Raw genomic sequence first — 22,584 nt, forward strand, 5'->3', positions numbered from 1 at the left:
GTGAAGGCGTCTGATGACGGAATCCAGTGCCAAATACTTGGGCAAGATTGAGCAATTCAGCCCGCGGGAGACGGGGGATTAGCAGCGTGCCGTGCTGCAGCCAGCTGGGGCCTGACGATGGGCAGCTGTACTTGGTGCTGCTGGGGGCTGAGGCTCATCGTAAGGCCTGGAAATCCTGTGGAGGGAAACAGCGTGTGATGGAGCAAAGGGATGGATGCCCAGGAGGCGCAGGTCCCGGAAAAAAAGCAGCTAGTGCAGTGTGTGCTGATATGTATGATGATACAGACATAATAATTGAAATGGAAAAGAATGTCCAGAACAGGAGAAAGACAAGTTGGGTTATGCAACCCACCCTGTTTATACAGAAAAAGGAAAGTTTGTATTCCCACCTGGCTTTCTGAGGACTGCCTTACACAACACTAGCACAGCATGGTCCACTTGTGAGCACAGTGTAAGTAACTCCCGAAGATAACTGCCCTATTGTTCCTGTCCCCTCTGCCAAAGCTTCAGTCACAAAACCAGGGCATCTCTCTTCATCCAAGCTAGTCACATTTTGAAATATTTTCTGGTAACTGTATACTTAGAGCAAGAAGTTCAGGGAAATGAACAGAATTTGATTTCCTAGGGAGCTCGAGCATGTGCCTGACCGGCTTTGATTTCTAAGATGCCGGCTCTACGTGCACATTTCCTATAGCAGAGCTACAGACCATGGCCTTAAGCTCATGAAAATCTGTTGGAGACAATGGAAACCATGCTTAGCGAACTTCAGGTTCTAGCTGCTTGGCAGACCGGTTGCCACTGGTTATAATCTCGCTGGCAATCTATCAGTGTTGTGCTGTTCTCCTGATTGACCCACTGCCTGAATAGAGAGAGACAGGGCTGTAACTAGAGAGGCCTAAAGGCTACTGGGGGATGAGAGGGCCTAACCTTAGAGGAAAAGTATAAACGGGTACTTTATAACTCTGACATTGACCATTTGGGGTCTAAGAGGGCTTCAGCCAGAGGTGCAGCCTTTCTTCAACTCAAATACTATTAGACTATCTCTCTCTTTTACCCAGTTGCTTAGTTTCATCGAATGCATAGGGCCCCTGGTTTTTGAGGCGTCTTCCTCTCTCCCCTACTGAAATGTGACTGAAACTGGGCAGTAGGTTCTGAGAGCTGAGGAAAACTAAGGACAGACGCACACACAAAACAGTGCTGTTTTCACAGTAAATCAGGCTGAAACACTTTCCACAATTAGAATGTTATGCAGAAGGTACTGTAGATTCATCTTATAAAATAGAAGAGCTCAAAAGATAGACTTGCATGGTTTTAAACTATGGTAATAGGTCAAGTCAACAATCTTTAAAGAGCAAGGATGACAGAAGCCTGGAAGAACAATAACAAAGCCTAACATCTACAACAGAAGAGGAGGCAGACATGAAAGCCAAGTCAGAGGCGAAGAGAAGTTACAGTAAGAAAAATACTAATAATCGCCCCCCCCCCCCGATATTTTAACTATATTCAGATGCTCTGAAATTGTCTTCTTGACACATACTTTTGTGCAGGCAGGCAAGCTTTTGACATCAGTTCCCTAAACCACATCGAACACATGATAAAGCATTATGAACCATTTTTCACCTAATCCACTATTACAACAATACTGGCTGCCGCCTATTTCACCCTTTGCTTTTGATGATGCCAGGCATCATGCTGGGCAAACAAGACAGTGTTGTTCAAGGTTTCTTGGAAAAAATCTCCGTTGTTATTATTTGGCAGTTCCCTAAAAGCACTGCACTGAGGAAAAAGCACATGATGAAACAACTGAGAAAAAGACACTCCTCGTTTTCTCTGTTCATTCCCCTCCCTACTTAGACTCTACTTTAAAAGTAGGTGAACTGAATCCAGAAGATCAAAGGATCATCTCCACATGCAAAAGTATTCCTTTTCAAAGAGCTGTTGGGAAGCGGTATAGAAAAATCAACACTGTAAAATGTTACTTGTGAAAAGCCTAACTCTCACTGCGGAGCAATTCCCCGTGCCCCTGAAAAACGGTGTAAACTGCACTACAAGAAACCACACAAGGATTATGGAATCTGTTTGGAGCCCGTATTCAGCTAGACACTAGAGATCATTTATCTGAAAACAAAAAGGATAATCCCAGTTCTTAGGAGTGTTATCATTCAAAATGAATCTTACAAGTTTTTTCCACTGTCCAGTTCTTCACAACAGAGTAATTCAAGTGTATTCAAGTTGTCACTACTACAAGTGGCATAAAGTGTAAGGTTTATTAAACAGTTTATGGTAATCACCTATAAAAAGAACTGCTCATATAAAAAATTATTCCAAGATCCCTTTCTTCTGACCCACCCTTTCCAGCGCTCAGATGAGTGCTCTTCCCAGTAAAAGACTGGTCCCAGGCCTAGCATCCACTTTACTACAACTTCTGATGCCACAGACCAGGACAGAAAGCAATAAAAAAGGGATGTCTAGTGTAGAGGGAACAGCATGTCCTCAGATGGAGTAGACAGCTTTCAAGTACAAGCTCGTATACTAGGAGATACAAGAGCCTGATAAGCAAAAAGTATATTACCTAAATCAGAGAATACTATTATTTACCATTTTGTTCCTTCAGGTGTAGGGTACCAGTTATGAAGTCTGATGCAAAAAAAAAACCCACAACTATCTGCAAAGTGAATGTATGTTCAGAATTTTCCTTTCCACCCATTTACCTAAAAATGGGAAATACACTGAGAAAATAATCCACTTGTTTAAGATGAAGACACTGACTTAACTTTTTTAAAAAAATCCTAATCAAACTGGATGTTTCAGGCTACATCTGTCCTCACCCAATGACCTACATAATTCAGTCTCAAACCAACCTTCCCGTACTTAATAGCTTCTTGTGTCAGCATGTGTCTGAGGCTGAAACATCTCAGATTGAACTTGGCTATGACCTAAGTGCACAGGGACCTGTTTAGCAGATGAGACTGGCAGCAACAGCGGAGCTTAATGCGGTCAGAGGTTCCGACAGCAGTGGAAGCGTTATGGCTGCTGATGCACTGAGGGTAAAAAGGGAAGGTTTTATCTTTTTCTCCCTGGCTCCTCACAGTTGAAACACTTGGATTTTTACTGTGCAATGTCCCACCACTCAAGCAGGAGAGGAGACAAAGTGGCAGGATTTTTCTTAATGTTTCTGCAAGCCTTCCAAGACTGCACTATTCCAAAATAAAATGCTACCCTGAAAAAAACCCCCAAGTCTTAAGCAATTAAATTCAGCATGCCTACTATTGAAATTGTTATTCTGCGACATACATAATTAGCAATTAATTATCCCTCATTTTAACAAGTGCAGTAGGCTAGGGGCTTTCCTTTTAATTCCACATACAAAAAAGATCTGTAGTGGTGTAAAGACAATTGATTTTAGGTTTTTCAGACTAAAAGTACACAAAAACCTTCTTCAAAACAATGAGCAATGGAAGTCCTACCTGCTTACATGCATTTTGGAAACCTGGTTTATTTCTTTAAAAAAAGAATTAACTACTTCCTTACATAGGTCAATATCAGTTCAAGAGTATTGAAAATACAGTCCTCATTAATTTCAGTCTTCCTTAAATGTTGGTGTTAGAATAGCAGCTATGGGATGTTCAGTTCTCCTCCAGTCAGAGTGTGAACATGGCTTAGGTTAAACTCCAATCCCCACTTTCCAAAACTCTCCCCTTCAGCTAGCGGATTGACCCAACTTTAGTATAACCAGTTTTGGATAAACATGAACTGCAGAGACTTCAGAAGAATTTTCATTGTCTTGTTTAAAACAACCTACGGGAATAAAATAGAAACACAACTTTGGTTTACAAAACATAGCTTTAATTATACAGACTGCTTCAATGAGTTTTCAAATATAGATTTCAAGAAGTCATCAGTTTTTTAATATATGCTTTCTGAAATAACGTTATAACATTTACTTGCGAAATAATTATTGCTAATGTGTTAGTATTTCCCTAATTTTACCAAGTGTTAAATATAAAATGCTTTTGTTTAAGTGTTCAATATTAATTAACTCATCATTGAAATGCCATCTCTAGACATTTGTTAGTGCCTATATGCTTTCATAGGGGTTCAGGTATTACTCTGATTTACAGGTTATGGAGAGCTTAAATACGCCTGCTAGACTCAAATAGGAGCCATGCTTAAATTACAGAAAAAAAAAAAAAGCAGCTAACCTACTTAAGTAGCATAAATAACTAAGAGAGAAGATAATGACTTGGTCATAAAATCTAACAAATTTATATACTTGGAGCTTCAGTTTTAAGTCTTTTTTTGGTCTCAGGCAGAATGTCAAATACCAGAAAGTAAATGATTGCCTTACCCACAGCATTCTGGTATAATCACAATAATCTGTGCAACTCAAATAGATTGTGAAGAATTTCATGTGAAACAAATTATGTTAAAGAAGATTCTTGAATATAATGTCATTTTTGACTCACGGAGTAGATTAAGTACTTTGGAGGGAAGTCTTCAGGGCCATTCAGACTCCAAGTGGATTTCCTCATATTGCCTCCCAATGCAAACCTCAAGAGGTAGCAAGGTAGTTTTATCATTAGTCAAGCTGAATTTTGGTTTCTTTGCTGAAATTATCAGCAAAGGCACAAACTTGGAGATGATTTCTTATCCTATGCAAACTGCTCAGTCCCAGTTCCTTTGGAATAAGCCCAACAGCACTCAGAAAGTGGCTTCTACTGACCCACGTGACAGTGAACATGCAGTGAGAATCTGGTATTCCAGTCATAATCTCCCAGACACTTGCTTCTTTCACAAGGTCGTTTTCAAACCAATCTTGCAATATTTGTAGCTTTATACAACACTGTAACCTGAATTTGAGAGATCAACTCTTCTACAGATCAAGAATTTCTTAAACAACTTTGTACAGACTCTAACATAAAATTGAATAGCCGTATATACATTGAAACCAGATTCAGATTGGTTTTTAATATATTTTTCACTAGCATTTTAGTTTCTTTCAAAACAGTGTTACTAATTTGCAATCACCATAAGATAGCTGACTTCTGTGTAATTATTTTTGAGTCATTTGAGAATATAGTACATTAGAAAAGAATACAGTTCATCAGATTAAACAATTTCACTTTGAAAAGTTACTTTTCCTGTATGTTATGGGACCGAAAGAAGGCAACTTAGGTTAAAAGTGTTACACAGAAAATCCAGTAATGATCAGAATGCAGTCTTACGACCTGGAGGTTTAAAGGTGTGGAATTTTTAGAGTTTTACAAAGTAACTTCAGCAGAATCAGAAAGGAATCTGAAATGATGCAGCACAAAATTTGCAAGGATCTCACAATTAATTTTCATGGTAGAAAGGTTCATGTTGAAATACGCTGCCTGTTCAAACTTTCTGGGAGAGAACACGGAGAATCTGAGTTCTTAAAAATGCTGTCAGATAAATCACGTCACCCATGTGACCCACAACAAATCATTGTCTGCTAAAGCTTCAAACACATTAGCACTGAAGAGAGGTTTTCCAAAATCAGTCTCTTTAGTCACTAAATGAAGATTCACTATCAGAACTGTCTTCTGCTTTCCCGTCATCTCCCCAAGCAGGCACAGGGGCATCTGGGGTCCTGCAGGCAACAAAAATATTGCATGTTGTAAATCCTGGAAGGCGGCTGAGAACACAAGCAATGTAGCATGTAATGCTAATAATGCCCTTTCACTGCAGTTGCGTGCAGTTTATATCCACAACATTTAACACATTAACTGTTTACAAACTCACACCTTATTGGTATTGCTTCACTTACAACTGAAAGATAAACCCTAGAAACTGTAACTTACTGGACATCAAAACTCTGTAGACATCGGTCTGAATGCACACCTTTGAGATTATTGGAAATAATGACAGATCACTAAGAAGTGGAGCTGAAAGCAGGCAACACTGATTAATTCAATTTTTTTCAATCTTCAGAGGTTCTAGGGCTGAAAGGAACATGCTGTACACCATTAAGTACATGAAAAAAAAAGACAGGAAATGAACAATATTGTATCCAACTAAAACTGCAGGGATAATTTAGAGAAGCAAAAAAGAATTACTCAGAGCGGAATTTGGCTAGAACACTGGGATTTTTATTGACTATAAATGATCAGATCTCTTGTGTTTAGTTTTGAAGAGAATATTTAAGATGGATCTTAACATCGTGTCAAAACATTTGCTCAGAGAATCTATTGGGAATGAAGTGGGAGAGAAGCAAGCCATCTAAAGAGTAACTAACACTACTGACTGAAAACGTTGGCTCTCCCCGGAGTCTCCGTCCTTGGTATGTCATGATTTGGACAATACAAGCAAGACTAGTAAATTCTGAAACCAAGGTAAGAAATATACATGCAATTGTACTTGGGGAAGAGGAAGAATGATCTGCACAGAAACTAGCTTCCTGTATGATACTTAACTGCTCTTTTTGGTAAAATACTATGTTTTAAACTAAGCTGACAATCATATTATTTGTCCCATTGTTATTTATCTTAGAGCTACCCCTTTTCGTCATGCCACAGAATTTATTTTCCAACTTTAGTTCTGTTTACTATAACTTCTCTGTTGGAAATCCCTACGGCACCTTGACGGTGTTTCTGAACATTCTGGGTGCAAAAATGAGAAGTGCCTTAAAGAACTGTAAGAGAGCCTTCTCCCTTTCCCCCACTGCACACCTCCAAAATAAATTAAGAAAGCATTTGCTTTCTCATGCAAATACCACTTCACAATATTATTGCTTGTTGCTGTGGTAATGACAAAACAGAAGAGCCGTGCAAAGACATGTGATCTGGAGAGACCAGTGCGAAAACTCTCCAGTAGTAAGGAGAGGAAGACGGCAAAAAATTCCTTTAGTTCATGAGGGCAGGACAAGCTCCCTGGGAATTGCAGACAGGCAAGAGAGGAAGGATAAGAATCAAAAGTTAAAAACAGATAAATTAGGAGCTTGATAGAATAGGCAGTTTTCACATTCTGTAAAAAGTTGAGAAAAGAGCGATAACAGAAGCAGAACAGTCAAAAGAAGAGACTATAAAGACCTCTGTATTATTAGAATTACCATCTCTGCAGCCACAGAAAAATGATGCTCAGTCACTGGCAAGTAGCTGGAAGAGTCTGCAGTAAGCGACTGAACATACAGCAATATCTACATTTCCCCAGTTTCCACTGGGACTGAGCAAGCAGGCCTAAGTAATCTGAAGACCCAAGAAATATGGTGTGAATGGCAAAATACATTTTAAAAAGGAAGTCGCTGATATACAGACAAGAAAGCAGTAAGATTAAAAGAAAGGTCACCCCTGAGTCCTTAAAATACTAAAAAACTAGTCAAAATAATACCAATTCTTCGAAGAGGCATTATGCACCTTGCCGCATCATTAGCTTTTTTAACCTGGTATATTTTCTATACAGTTTTCAAATCAATAATGTTTTAAAGAAAATCTGCTTCACACAGTTCTGTGTTGCACAGAATCTTTGAAGATGGACTTTGAGACAAAACCTCAAACATATTCTGTGAGCCCAAATCCAAAGTAATAATGTTTCTGTCTTAACCCAAAACAGACAATTCAAAAGCAGATACTTTTTTAAAAAAGCTTTTGAAATTTTAATCTATTTTCTTCTTTTTATCTACTATAAAAAACCATCCAAACACAAAGAAATAGCAGCATTTGCAGAAAAGTATGGACTAAAAATGCACATTAAGAAATACAACACATTTAACACATATAGTAAAACCATGTTTGATAACCCTGTCTCAGACTTGCACAGGTTCTTACTTGTGTTCTTTCTGTTATTTCTCATTTGATCAGTAGAAGTATCAAATGAGGAATAACTGCTTTAGGCTTATTTAGACACCAGGAAGTACCTCGGAGATAGAGAGACTCAACATATTACGATACTTCGGTTTTCCTATATTCATTTCATTAAACAAGTTGCTAGTTTCAGAATAAGCGTTTCCAAAATGTAAGAAGACTTCACTGGAAAGGAGTAGCGGGCTTTCTAATACATTGACAGTTTCTGAAGAGGATGCACAAGTATTTCAAACAGTTTAGTGGCTACAATGTAAGAATGAAAGTTCGTATTTTCATCAGTTTAACAAATTCTGTGAAATACTACAGTAAAACTAAATTACGTGTCAAATGTAAAATAAGCTTAAAATTCACACTTAAGGCCAGAAAAGTAGCTTTGAAAATCAGCATCTATTCTTAGTAGTCTTCACATCAGTTTAGCCCAATCAAAAGTCACAATTTCGAACTGCTGACTTCAATTTACACTGACAATGTTGAAGTCAAGTTGTACGCTCCATCTACTGGAACCTGAAGACAACTATGTTGTCTCTCATGCATCTAGCAAAATACATTTTGTTCTTATTATTCTACAATGAAGACATTTTGTTATTGATGCATTGGAAGAAAACATCTGGGAAAAACCTCCTGCTCTAAACAGTACAGTGAAAATGGCTACTGACGTACTATTTGATTCCTCATCACTAAATGCACATTGTCAAATGCTACGTTGTCATTGCTACATCCTTTTCCTTGAACTGCATCACCACTGCTTGGCTTGGAAGAAGCCCTTTCCTTTTCCTCTCAAGTCTGCAGCTTTCTGTTTGGGAGGGTGCAGTACCTACCCATTTATGTTCCAGTCTCTGTATTTCCCTGACCTTGCCTTGGACTAGACAATACTGAAAAAACAGCTGAGGCTTGGGACTGCATCCCTCCTCCTTTGGCACTGATGGGTCTCTTCAGACCTATAAAATGCTAAAAACGCCTTTCACGGAAGACTTCAAAACCTGTTTTAATGCTGATAATTTAAATTCACAATAACACAAACAAGCTTTTCTAAACACTTTTTTTCTCAAGTTTTTTAAGCACATGGTTGCATTCCAGCCCTACTGAAAGTTACAAATTACTTACTCAAGAAGATCTGGATTTAGCCCTTCAGAAATCATTTTGTTTCGTATTGCCATTACAGGAACACCCTGTGTAGGAGGAAAAATAATATGAAACTACCGGACACAAACAGGTGAACTAAAATCTACAGGTTCTTTTAGGCTACACTTTCATACAAATTTATGCATGTCACTTGTTGAGCAAGAGCACTTGCCATCAGTATGAACCTAGAAGCAAGAAATGACTGAGATCAAAGGCCCTTTTAATCCTTATATTTACGGCAAAATATCTAGAGAAAGGTGCAGGGAGAGAATCAGGAATGCACAGATATATTTGCAATTCATGCAGACAAAACCAGGAAGCTGAATTTATGTGTATGGATGAGAATGTGAAGAAAGCACAAAGCAGCACAAAGGCAGCAGAGAACAGTTGTGCTAGAAAGACGAAGAAGACTCGGACACGCTAAAGATATAGTCAAAGAGGGAGGAACACCAGCGAGTGCTCCTGCTAGAACTCCAGAAGGATACCTTAAGGTAGTGCTAAATATTGAAAAAGTCTTTAAAAAGCATGCAGAAAAAGGCAAACAGGACGTGAGAACAGAAGCACAATTTAAAAGTGATTCCTCTGAATACAAGTGCTTGTACAGTCGGGCTTGAATCTTCGATGACTTGTGGACAGAGCTCAGCCAACTATGTACACGTTGAAAAAAATTCCTTCCTTTCACTGCAAGTCCTTCCACAGCTTCTGCACTTTATTTTATTCAGCAACACCTAAACATCCCCTCATCTTGGATCGCATCTTACGAGATACATTCCAACAAACTGCTCCTGTGTTTCCACTAGCGCTGCTCAAAGACAACTTGTTGCCTTGCCATCCCCCACTGCAAACCATCAGAAACGCCACCTGCACCACTGTGTGGCAAGATAGGAGGGGGGAAGAAAAAAATATATATATACGATTTCTGATTTCCAAGGGACAAAGCTACTGGTGGTCTAGCAAAGTCATGAGAGGTGTCACAACCTAAATGAAGAGTAGTACAAGATTCTTTCAGCACAGGACAAATACTTTTTGTTCAAAGTAAGTAAAATAGGGATAAAATAAAGGGCAGCCATGACTATAATAATATTCCAGAGAAGCATGTGGTACGAATGACATTTGCAGTAGCTGACCTGTCAAAGTGAGAGCTAAGCTAGCTGTCTTACTGTGCTTTACTTCAGCATTTTCACAAAGAATCACAATTGAGTCTTTTGTTTGAAGATTCTAGAATAGCACAGAGAAAGGTGCATAATTTAGGAATATTTGCAAAAATGTGACTCAAATAGTGGTGAGGTATTACCTTGTACTAAAGAATTCTTCAGTAATTCACAACTACTGCACATTACAAAGAGAAAAGCATTTGAGTATTTCATGACAGTTTAAAATATTCACTTACTCTAGTATAGATTTGAACACCAGGGATCGTGTGTCTATACACTGTCTCATACTATCTAATGTTTTTTCTCTCGTTTGATTGCTCCTGGGGTTCCTTTCCCCAGATTAGAAATCACTGATGAAGTGTTTATGCATCAACTCAAGCCAAGTGAAAATAATATTGAGTCAGATCAGGCAAAGCAAAATTCATATTTCCTTTCGATGAAAGGGAGCTTGGTATATGAACTTCTAAGAATGGATTGGAAACTGTTATGTTTTTACATTCACACTTGGAAAAGTGTTTTATTCCAAAACTGTATGCATCAACAAAAGTACCTCTCAGTACGCTCATAAATCATAGATTTATAAAACTCATCAGAAGTTTAACCAAAATACCCTCTACCGGTGCACTTTTTTCCTGAAGGAAAATAAATAAGATTGTATCTCTGTTTATAATACAATTAAGGCATTGCAAATACTTTACCTCACATACTTTCCTAAATTTTAATCTGGAAAATCAGAGCCAAATACTGCTGTGACCCTAAATCTTACTAAAATAAACGAGACAACTACTTTTAAATCCAAACAGCAACTACACTGAGCATACAGGTCCACTGAAATGGCACAGGCGTACTTTGCTAAAATGGGAGCCAATACTAAATTTCCACCTCATTTATCTCTGCCCAGTTAAGATTTGAAATAATCCAAATCCCTACACATTCAGCTCCGCATACCCCAGCGCTGCTCCCAGCCTGGTCCTGCAGCTCGGGAAGGTCCTGGAGAAGCCACAGTGCAAGTAGCAATCTTGTGGCAAAATAGGTTTTGGTTCTCCATAGTGCAGAAATAGGTCACATTCCATCAGTGCTGGCAATCCCTGAAAACCAGTGCACTCTCCATGTTTGATTTTTATTTCAGTCCTTTAAAGCAAGGATCAATCTGTATCAGGCCAGCCAGTATCTTGGTGTCTATGAAGTCACGTTTGGTATTTAGAATGAAGAGTATTTGTACTTTAAACATTAAGTTTACCTGAAATCGTAGACTGCTTCTCTCATGCTGCCAATAGAAGTGTTCTGAACATTCATTGTAGCAAATATGATACTGCTTTTGTGAGGCTTCCTTGAATGTTATCGTTGTATATTTTTAAAATATTAATGTAGTATGCTCGACTGCACTCAGTTGAAATGAATTTGCTACTATTTCACAGAACAGCTATCTTTAATGTAAAATAAATACCTCTTCATGGTGCTAGTTCTTAAATCTACAAATATTGTGAGCAATAAATAAATGATCACTCCAAACAAATCTTCAGCTAGAAACTTAATTTGGGCAAATAAATGACACTAACTGAAATACTTGACTGGACAAGAAGACAAGTTTGGCAAATACAAAAATACACATTAACTTCTAGTATGTTAGTTTGACTTTCCTACCACAGTGTTTACAACTGGCAGAGGAGTCACTAGCAAGTGCCAGTACAAAGGATAAATGTGGAAAGTGAGATCTCACTCCTTTAGCAGTCACCGAAAAAAAAGTCCAAGTAATTAGACCATCCAGCACTTTCACATCCACTTTGAAGTCTGGCATGAAATCAAAACACTAACACAGTGTTCTGCTCTCTGCTACTACTCCACTGCTAAGTCTTCCAAATCATTTGTAATAAGCTACCCACGATGTGCCAATTTCTGATTCAAATGTAAAATAAGGTCTGGAACATCATCCAAAGTACAAGCACACCAATTGTAATAATTGCTCTGAAGAGGGAGTGAATCCACAAAGTTAGTTTTAACGTAAGCAACATCTTACTAGTACTATGACATAGTAATATTTTCCAGAATTATAACATATATTTCAGAGGAAAATTTCCACTGACAGCTTGAAAATAGAGACAGATTTTTTTATTTGTTTCCAATCTCATTTTTAATTTTGTGGACATGAAAAAAGAGCTCTTAAAAAATGTCACCGAGAGTCTCCCATTCACTTTTTCACCCCTTCATTAGTTTTCACTCATGTTAATATTGAGATCACATTCATTTATTTCCTATTTAGCTGTAGAACAGCCCACAGATAAAAAGGTAAACAAAACCTGCATAATGAATAACAGGAAACTGAAGTGGAATCAAGTAGTGAAGCAATTCTTGCATCTCTGTTTTGAACCCTACAGAAATATTAAATACTGCTGGCTCAGGATTATACTAGCAAAGCTGCATTTTGTACCCTACAACAAAACCAAACTGTAATCATGTCTGTTTGTAGGGAAAGATACCAATTCTGCCATAATAACTACACTTCCAGTGGCATCTTCTATGACTCCAGCTCATATCACTCTGCATTTACACATCTTCACACCTTCAGCTCACAAGTATATTATCAGAATTTCATAGAAAGATCTTGCCTGAAGATGTCTGAGGGAATATATTGCATCAACTCATTTATTAGAGAAGATGTGCTAGAAATATTGTGATGTTATCCTAGTTTACAGATTACTGATTCAATATATGTCTTCAAGACTTCAAGACATTTAACGTTCACTTAGAGCTGTGTGTGACATTCCACCTAAAAATAATGGAGCACCTAAAGAATGATAAGAGAACTGACTTACCACTTGTACCATTTTGAGGTATCTGGCGTATCTTGGATCCTTGGCCACAGTTCTGACATTTTCTGTTACTACGTCTGTTTTCTGTAACCCTTCTTCATGTATGTTGTTCTGCTGTATACGAACAATGTAACACTTCAATGGTTAGGTATGCAGACCAGAAGGATGGAAAGATTTCAATCCATAAAATTTGTAATTTAAGGGTAAAATGCAACTCTTCTTACATCAAGGTAATTCTCATCTACGCTCATACTATTAGAGACTTCCAGCATGTATGAATACACAAAACCCAGCTCTTTCTTTATTGACTATTACAAGTGTGACTTTCTACTTTTAGTCACAATTTTAAGTTATTGCACAATATGTGAAACAAAAATGTCTATAATAGCCCCATTAAGTTTATTGCGTTTAATGAATAAAACAGAACTACGTTTAAATGCTCACTTTATAAAAAATAATTTAAGTATTTTATCTATATACCTCTAGTGGTCCAATGCCTTTTTTCCTCAAAATATTTCATTCCCTGACAAATGTTTCATACAGATCATACGACTTTTAAACTATAATTTTTAGTATAAACCATTAACCTAAAGAATAACATAATGAAATCAAAGAATTCTTGAGGGTAATTAATTAAAAAATGAACAATTGCAAGAAGCTATAGTACTGTTTAAAGGACAACAGACAACTGCATATTTGCTGTTAAACTAATCATTTGAAAGCAGCATTGGAAACCTCCTTTCAGAAATACCTGTTCCTAGTGTAATATCTAAGAGAAGGAACATTTTAAAGAAAACAAAATAGCCAGGACTCATTCTCTAACATGACTGAATCACGCAATGTTAACTGTCTGTGCTGTCTCCCAGTTGCTGGCTGCAAATCAGAGTTAGAATTTTTAAGAGGCAGGGGAAGGCAGCAGAGTACTCCAGCTGTTGCTGCTCCACAGCAACTTCTACCAAATAAGAGAACGAGCAGAGACTGGAATTGGAGATTCCAAGTTAAGAAACTATAATAGGAAACTGGGGAAAGAACTCCATCTACAAATGAGCCAAAAAGCCTCACTTAGTGAAGTAGTGATCACAGGATCTAAGTCTGGGCTAAATCCTCCCCCCGCCCCCCCAAACCCAACCAACCAACCAACCAAATTGCAGGGATAGGATCTTAATGTCGATCACTTATAATAAACTGGCATTTTCTGTACATAGATGATAATATATAGAAAACATTCACTTTAACAACCTCTTTAAAATAAAGTATGCTAGAAATTCCAACTTGAGCTGAAAGCTCATATTTATAAAGGAAGGAGAAAGGAGTTAGAATTATGTGCTTCAAACTGTTATTTTCATTCACGACATTCCCAGTCTCCTGATGTAATTCACGTTAATATTTTACTGTGATTGAAGAATAGGAAGGAGTCATTTACCATTAGATTTGTATTAGTTTTAATTATTTAAGCCCCATATTCAAGAAAGGGTATACCCTTTTTTGTTTTAAGTCTCTCATTAGAACAGGTTCACTAGTGAAAAACTTACATTTTAGATCAGGGGTGTCAAACGCATTTTCGCCAGGGCCCACATCAGCCTCACAGTTGCCTTCAAAGGACTAAATGTAATTTTAGGACTGTATAAATGTAACTACTCCTCGGACAGGAGTAGTAGGAGGTAAGAGTAGTTACATTTATACAGTGTTTAGATCCTGGTTTAGATCTTTACAGTTGATTGCTCTCTTCCAATAGACTTGCTTCTTCTGTCTATTTCAAATGAGACTAGAAACTCGACACAGAGAGGTATATTCCTTCAGTCTATTACTTATGCTTCATTACTTACTCCAGATTGAGGTGATACAGCTGTGTCTTGATCCGTAGTACCTTGTGCCACAGGACCATTTGTAACACTATTCATATTTGCACTGGACACTTCAAATTTGACATCTTCTAGGCCAGGAATAGAAGACAACTGGATGTACAAAACAATATCAAATAAGCAATGTGAGTATCTTAAGTCTATGTGTACAATAAAATCTGCAGTATACTGCTTATCACATATTCCACAGGTAGTACGATTAGTAAAATAATAAAAGTTTTATCACTAGTTTTGGTATTTTGATTGGAAAAAAAACCCCTTCTATTCAGGTGGCTTCTACAAGAAAACCCCCAGAACACTCTACTGGATCTTTCACTGTTAACGCAGGGTTGCAGTGCAGGAAAGGCTTCAACACCTTCTCAGCATTTTGCTACTGCGCTTACGAGCCACACAAGAGCCAGGTCATCTTCCCTGCTACTTCGTCCGCAGCAAAAGAAATCATGAGAAGAATAGCTCTGTTACCTGACAGACGGGCAACTGGCTGCAGATTTTGCAATTTTCTACATCTTTCACTCTATTAAGGAAATGCTGAGAGTGGATATTAAACATGCTGCATAATTTGAAGGAAATTCTATTTAACATGATTTCTAAATATTTTGAAATAAATAAGAGTTAGTAATCACTGTTGTACTACTACAGTATTTTTGTCACAAAGATCTCAGTAAATGGTTTCAAAATGTCCTGCCACTGCTCTCAGAAAACCCAACTGAAATTGCTTCCATCATTATTGACAGAGGATTGGTTAAAACTGTACAGTGGGTGTTTTTTGGTTTTATGGTTTTTGTTTGGTTTTTGTTTTCTTCTTTCGTTTTTGTTTTGGTTGTGTTTGTTTTGTTTAAATGATAATACCACTATAGATTATATCCTTTTGTCATTTTAGCTAAAGAAGATATATTTGTATTAGTTTAGATCCAATTCAGGTCACATTACAACATCAAAAGGTTTCCAAGGCTTTTTGCTTTACAAAGGGGGCAAAAATTAAGAGTTTGCATGGCAAATGCAATTTCATACTGCAACCTCACGATAGAGGTTGCATATTTTAATACTAGAAAACTTCTCTCCATTTTCTTAAAACCAAACATTGCAATAAAATCAAGACAAGTAAGCTGCCAAGTAGTTCAGTTGCCCTTTCAAGGTCCAAGTGCTTCTTTTGTGTTCAATATGCTTGACAGAGACAAAAACAACATTTCCACTACGTGCTCTTGGTTCCTTTCTTCAGTGCCAACTACATGTTCAAATGTTACACAATATAAGTGGCGAGGCACGCAAAGAGAGAATTTGCCACGAGAGCATTTTGTATATGCCTTCAAATCACTGTAAAAACATGTTTGCTCAATTCCAACTATGAAAATGAAGTTAGTTAGTGTAATCTGGGAGGCTGTCACTGTTAGAAGACAAAGTCTGTACACATACAAACCTTTGCATCCAAAATGTTGAGTGTTGTTTCAATTTGTTGGATACGGAGAGAGAGTGCTGACAATTTCTAGAACAGAAAACAATTAGGATGTGAGAACACTCCCCTAGTCCACTTGCACATATGAAACAGTTCACATCTAGATAAACAAAATTACTTTTGTCTTCTACCTGTTGAAGGCAGAATAGAGTGTAAATGGGATAACATTATGAAATAAATGAAGCCATTACATCCCTTTTTAATACAGCATCAACAGTGGTTCAAATTTTAAATAATTTTACTAGGTAGGTAGTTTCCCCAAATTATGACTGACAGAAATTAAGGCAGACTATGTGCAAGGGAAGTCAAAGACAACAGGATATTACTTTGAGCAACCAGGGAATAATGGTAGACATATTGTACTCTTGCAGTTACCAAAACATCTTTCTTCAAAGCTTTTTCCAAATGTGGAAGATGAAAAGAAGTGATATGTGTGTGCGTGTAACTGAGCAAATAAAAAGTAGAAAGATCTGATAAAGAATACAGCAGGTGTTTGAAAGTCCTGTATAGTCAAAATGCACAGTGAATCAGAACTAACCAGAAGCTTTATGTGCTCCAGGTGCATCTCAATAAAACTTTGACACTTTTTTTTTTAAATACAACTTAGGGTTTTTTTTTTTTTCTTTTTCTAAATTACTCTAAAAGAACTGTCACTCTTTTAACCAATCGCTACCATACTCCACCGGACCTGTCTAAGAGAAGCTGGCTAGCGCGCTGGCTGGCAGGTATGTGCCACCCTGACAGTTTTCTGGCACGTTGGCAAGATTCTGCCTGGCTCTGAAGCAGAACTTTAACACCCTAAGAAAATGGCAGTTGTGCCAATATGCTAGAAAAAGTAAAAAGAGCCCAGCAGGAGTTAAGTCTTTTTGGATAGTGCACTGACTTGTTTACAGATGGTTCTTTGTTCATGAAGAGGAGGTAGCTCCCACTGAAAGGAACTATGAGCCCTGCATGTATTTGGAGAAAGGGCAGAAAAGATGCACAAAAGACAGTTATGTAACTTTATGGGTCAGTTTGACTAGACAGAAGCCAAGAAATTTAGAGTTAAAGATGGTGTCTGCCCTAATTTTGAATTCCTTGACTTCTGTTGATTTACACTGGGACCTTTCACATTAAAAATACTTCTGTACTTGATGAATACAAAAAACTTTTCACGGAGTTTATAAAGTGACTATTTAGTCTCTTGGGTAACAACACATTTAGGTTAACTAATAACTGTTTTATTAACTAGACTTCACGGCATTTCTGCATGCTTAAGATGGCTTTAAATGTATGAGTTCTGATTTCCATAGTGCCTGTGTAAGAGGTAATACTGAGATCACGTGACAACAGTTTTGGACAACTGACAACAGAATCACCAGGCAGTTAGACCATCCCACATATCAAGTTACAGTAAGTTCAAAAATGCAGAAAAAAATTACTTTTTTTTTTTTTCCTCTGAAGCTCCATAAGTTGATGTGGTAGCCAAATTTTATACTTGTCACTGGTCTGGCTCTAAACTTTAGTAATAAATAACAGAATTTCTCAGATTACACAGTTTAGTCTAATTGGACTTGACTGCTGCCCTAGCCCTGCTGGCTAGGGCTGCATAATAGTCTTTGTTGAATAAACTAGTGAACAGTTGCAAAAAACCCACTAATGACGAAAAGGTTAAGCTCAAACCACATTAGAAAGCACCCTTTCTACAAGGGAGGAAGCACTCTTGTCCTGTTCAGTGGACAATTCTAGTCCTGTCAGGCTGATATATTTCCATTGACAGTAAAGTCACCATAAAAACTTACTAACACTACGTATTTTTATTTTTGTCTTTTTTACAAGGTACTAAAATTTACTGCTTCATGTTCCATACCAATCACTTGCTAAAAATGTATTTTTCTCCACATCAAAATTATTTACATTCAGAGCTTAGTCTATCACGGTTTTAAATTAAAGATGCTAAAATCTGAAAGCAAGTTTTGATGCAATATCCTAGGACACAGATGCGGGGGATACTGACTGTCAAAATGAATTAACCACCATAGGATTATGGCATCCTTCTTCCAAAACAACACGATATCCACAGATGGAGCTGCTCAGAACAAATTCCATGGATCAAAAAGTCCAAAGATTGTGCCAGGCACACAAGTTTAAGGCAACAAGATTAAATGTGGTATAATCAGCAATTCATGTGGGTATCTTGGGGGAAAAAAAAAAAATCTGTCTTAAGCACTTACTCAAGAAAACTTTGAACAGAAAGTAGACTTTTGGTTTAAGCTACCAGTATGACTGCATCAAAAATATTGAAGTGAATGGTTCTCATTTCTAGGATTTTTTTCATTGTATAAATTGAAGCCAGGAAAATAACAAACATACCTCTTCACAAACAGTAGAAAAGCGGTTGAGAAACTGCACTGTATGAACCACAAACTGGTTCAGAAATGCTACCGTTCTTTTCTGCTGAATAGCGGGAACCTGCATTAAATAATATAAGAAAATTAGATTATACATAAATGTCAATTCTCACATTTGGATTCAAACACCTGTTAAAAATCCAAATGTTTTGGAAGAAATTATTTTAGAAATCTGCCTTAAGTCTGCTTGCTATGAATACATATATATATACACAAACAATTTAATAATATTTACAGGTATACATGTATGCAAATAATGTTTCACTAAAAATCTACTAACATGACAGCTGAAAAGTTGCAGGATATACAGAAAAGGCAACAAGATCCACATAAATGAAGGACTGTTACCTTACTTAAGAAAACACTTTTAGATGAAATTGTGAACATTCCTGAAAATCATTGTTAAAATTAAAAAAAAAAAAAAAAAAGAGGAAATCAGAATCTTTCCTTCTGAACCCTAGGAAGGAAAAGAAAACTTGGTCATCCACACAAATACTCAGTTAAAACCAACATCATCATCAAAACCAAGGAGCAGTAGAACTGCTGTCTCAGTCATTAGTGGCTACCTATACTTTTTCTTATTTGCAAGCCCAAACTATCCTAAAATTACATTTTAGCGTGTCTCCTCCAAGTCATATCCGATGCACACATACTTTTCAGACTAAAAGGTAGAATGTTATCTTTGTCAAAAAAAAGTTTGGTGCCCATAACATGACAGTTGGTATTTTTATTTAAACCATTATTCAAGACTGGAATCAGGAACAGTCACACAAATGTTTATTTATAAAATTATAGTGCCTCATTGCTAATTACCTTGGACAGCTGTTTAAGTCTTAAAATTCACACAGGAAATTATGGAATCATAATTGGTTAAAGTGAAGAATTTACAAGGAAAAATGTTTGCAGCTAAGTTTCAGCTGCACTGAAGAACAGTTTGTGAATATAGTGACTCTCTGGTCTTCACCTCTTCTTTGGTCTTCCATTTGCCAGTGTAGCCACTCACTACACTTTGCCAATCTTAAGACATCCTGATTTTCTGTAGGACTTTTGTTTCTTCTCTCTCAAGTTTTCAGTTTGTGCACATGTATAGCAGGGTTTGCTGAAGTTCAATTCTGTAGTCCCAGACCTGTCAAACTGTGCTTATGGCCTTACCAGAAATTTACAGGGTAGCACAGAGAATGGAAAGATCATTGGGGCAGCTGGAACTGTCCTATCATAATGCTCTATATTTGAGAAACAAAGCAAAAAAAAAAAATCTTTTTGCATCATTAAAAGATGTGAATGAGCAGCTTTGCACAAGATTTGCCTCATGGTTCTAAGGCTGAAACAGCTTGGCCTTTATGTACAATGTTATCATAGAATCATAGAATGTCCTGAGTTGGAAAGGACCCACAAGGACTGTCGAGTCCAACTCCTGTCCCTGCACAGGACAACCCCACAGGTCACACCATGTGTCTGAGGGCTTGTCCAGGCTCTTCTTGAACACTGTCAGGCTTGGGGCCGTGACACCTCCCTGGGGAGCCTGTTCCAGTGCTCCGCCACCCCCTGGGGAAAGAACATTTTCCTCATGTCCACTCTATCACAGAACTTGTAGCAAAACCCTTTTGGAAAACACCAACACCGCACTCCTGGAGGCACAGCTGAGGACACAACAAACCGCCTCGTCCGCCTGCGACCCCCTTGGCCGGCGCAAAGGCAGCGGGCGCTGCCGGCACCGCCCGGGCAGCCCCCGGCACGTCCCGCAGCCGAGCGCCCGCCTGCCCGAGGGCGCACGGGGTCCCCGGCGAGGCCGCGGGCGGGCTCAGGGTCTCGCCGCCCCCCCGGGCCGGGCCGCGGGGTGAGGCGGGAGGACACGGGGCTCGCCCAGCACCAGGGCCAGCTCCGGACCCCGGGCGACCGCAGCCCGTACCTTGGTGAGGTCAATGCCGGAGCCCACAATGGGCAGCCCGTCCTCGTCCATCCCCGCGGGGCCGGGGCCGGGGCCGAGGCCGCGGGACGGAGAGCGGCCCCGCACCCACCGGCCGCCTCCCGCCGCACCCCGGAAAAACCCGACGCTCCGTACGCGGCCTCTTGACCTTGGCCCGGAAACAAAACCTCCAGCCCGAGACGCGCGGGAGGGCGGGGTGTCGGCATCCACGGTTCTGCGCATGCGTAGTCTCCGCCCCCCCCAGCGCAAGGCATCATGGGAAACGTAGTCCGAGGACGGGAGGGCCGTGTCGGGCTCTCGCCGCCTCCTCCGGCCTCTGCAGTGTGGCTGGCGGGTCGGCAGCGGCGCAACGTGCGGAGCCGCCGCTCCGGGGCCTCAGGGCAGGGCCCTGGGCAATGCAGGTTGTGAAGACACAGTGTCTGCCCCAGCGCTCGGGCATCAAAGTAGTAAGGAGAAAAGCCGGTGCTGAAACTGCCCGTGTGCTCTTACACATTACTTGGGTGGTTAAGGGCTGCACTTTGAATACGAAGAATAGAAATAACAGGCACTGAATGACCCTGAAAGACAAAAGCATGGCTGTAATCACGTTAGGAAAGGTTCCTGTACCTTAATGCTTATGCAAAGTTAAAAAAAGGGGGCATGGTAAACCTAGCTGTGGCGTGTTGAACATTTTTGTTTTGTTCAGCGATACCCATCAGTGCTTCCACTTCATCCTCAAGCTTAGGGTATGAGCAGGTCTATTCCTTCTCAGCTGAGAAGCCTCAGAGATACCGGGCTCCAGGAAAAGGGGGAATAGTCTGTAGGTTTGCCAATGTTCCTCTGAAAGAATGCCCTAATTGGAAAATAACCAACCTGGGTTTTTTATCTTGTGAGTGGTTGCTTGTATTATTTTTCTCTACCACAGTTTCAAAGGACTGACCAGACCATTTAGAAGGGAGGTCCCAATACAGCAATAAGTTGAACAGCTCTAACGGGTTGCATCATCAGAAAGGATTTCCCATCTCTCCGTCCCCACTTAACATTTGCCGGCTGTAGATCACCGTGGTCCCTCCCGTAAGGCAGTTCAGGTTGCCATCTTGGCAGAGAACCAGCGTTAGAGGAGGGTCTGTTTTCTGCTTGGTTCATGTGTAGAATCAAACCAGCCACAGTGTGTGTTGAACACCAGAGCCTGGTGAGGAGGGTTACAGAGTAAGACCTTGCTGGCTTTGGTACCAAAAATACAGATAACTCTGCTACCTTGTGCAACTCAACCCATGACATTTCAGCAGAATGGCTACAGAAATACTTTGTCAGACACATCTGGTCTTCTGCGTTGTGCTTGATTGAGTTCTACTGGCTGAAACTGGTAGATGCCGTCAAGGCTTAGGAAAGAGAGCTCATCTCCTGGTGCTGCCCATTTGTCTACCATCTGTGCTGACAAAATTTGGAATGGGATATGTACAGCTATACACAGCTACGCGCAAGAGACTCTGAGCTGAACAGAAAGTACCTTTGGTGCCATCTTGTATAGTATTAAATAATCTGCTTTCTGCATCTTCAGGAGGTGTTCTCTGAGCCAAGACAACTATTCTCTGGGAAGCCAGACAACTGGTTGGGATCAAAACCACTGAAGAACATGTCATTAAACATTTCAGGACATGTTGCCTATATGGAGAGTCAGGAACAGCAATTGCATACAGATCATGCATTTAAACCCCAGGCTGATGATTAACCATGAATTAAAGATGAGAAATGACCTTTAAATCCCCAAAGACATGGCTCCAGACAGACCATTACACACATTCGCATTTGTTGGTAAACCTCAACTCGAACAGTATGTGGAAATTGCATCTCTTGGGTTATTCCATGAAAACTATTGTTGACTCTCAGAATTCATTCTCACGTTAGCCAGGAATAATCAATTCAGAAGAGAATCTGTCCTTTGAAAAAGGGATGGGATGTCAAACTGAACATGGAATTCCCAGTCCTGATATTTGGGCTAAGTTTTGGAGAGTCAAAAAATCCTAAAACGATGATGTGTGCTATGTTTGCTATAATATCAGA

At 39.2% G+C, this 22,584-nt stretch overlaps 1 protein-coding gene across 2 annotated transcripts; it reads right to left on the minus strand.

Moving 5' to 3' along the window:
• Positions 1 to 3,824: 3,824 nt before the first annotated feature.
• Positions 3,825 to 20,684, minus strand: WASHC3 (WASH complex subunit 3). 2 transcript variants are annotated; one of them, XM_065644357.1, is made up of 7 exons: positions 20,524 to 20,684; positions 18,577 to 18,675; positions 16,189 to 16,254; positions 14,736 to 14,864; positions 12,913 to 13,023; positions 8,928 to 8,992; positions 3,825 to 5,614 (listed from the first exon to the last, which is right to left on the minus strand). In XM_065644357.1, exons 1-7 carry the CDS (start codon positions 20,572 to 20,574, stop codon positions 5,530 to 5,532), a joined length of 606 nt encoding a protein of 201 aa, XP_065500429.1. In that variant the 5' UTR covers positions 20,575 to 20,684; the 3' UTR covers positions 3,825 to 5,529. The 2 variants fall into 2 exon arrangements, with proteins under 2 accessions (XP_065500429.1, XP_065500420.1); XM_065644348.1 differs by having other exon boundaries at positions 12,913 to 13,020; positions 20,524 to 20,662.
• Between the last annotated feature and the right edge of the window lie 1,900 nt (positions 20,685 to 22,584).

Source organism: Caloenas nicobarica, chromosome 1 (genome assembly GCF_036013445.1).
Source record: "Caloenas nicobarica isolate bCalNic1 chromosome 1, bCalNic1.hap1, whole genome shotgun sequence".
Lineage (NCBI taxonomy): Eukaryota > Metazoa > Chordata > Aves > Columbiformes > Columbidae > Caloenas > Caloenas nicobarica.

Excerpts from the sequence above, each read along its gene's own strand:
- WASHC3 (XM_065644357.1), bottom strand. The coding sequence starts at position 20,574 with ATGGACGAGGACGGGCTGCCCATTGTGGGCTCCGGCATTGACCTCACC. Across the intron at positions 14,865-16,188 it reads TCAACATTTTGGATGCAAAG|TTGTCTTCTATTCCTGGCCT; the intron begins GTTTGTATGTGT and ends TTGTACATCCAG. Across the intron at positions 8,993-12,912 it reads ACCTCAAAATGGTACAAGTG|GGTGTTCCTGTAATGGCAAT; the intron begins GTAAGTCAGTTC and ends CCTCCTACACAG.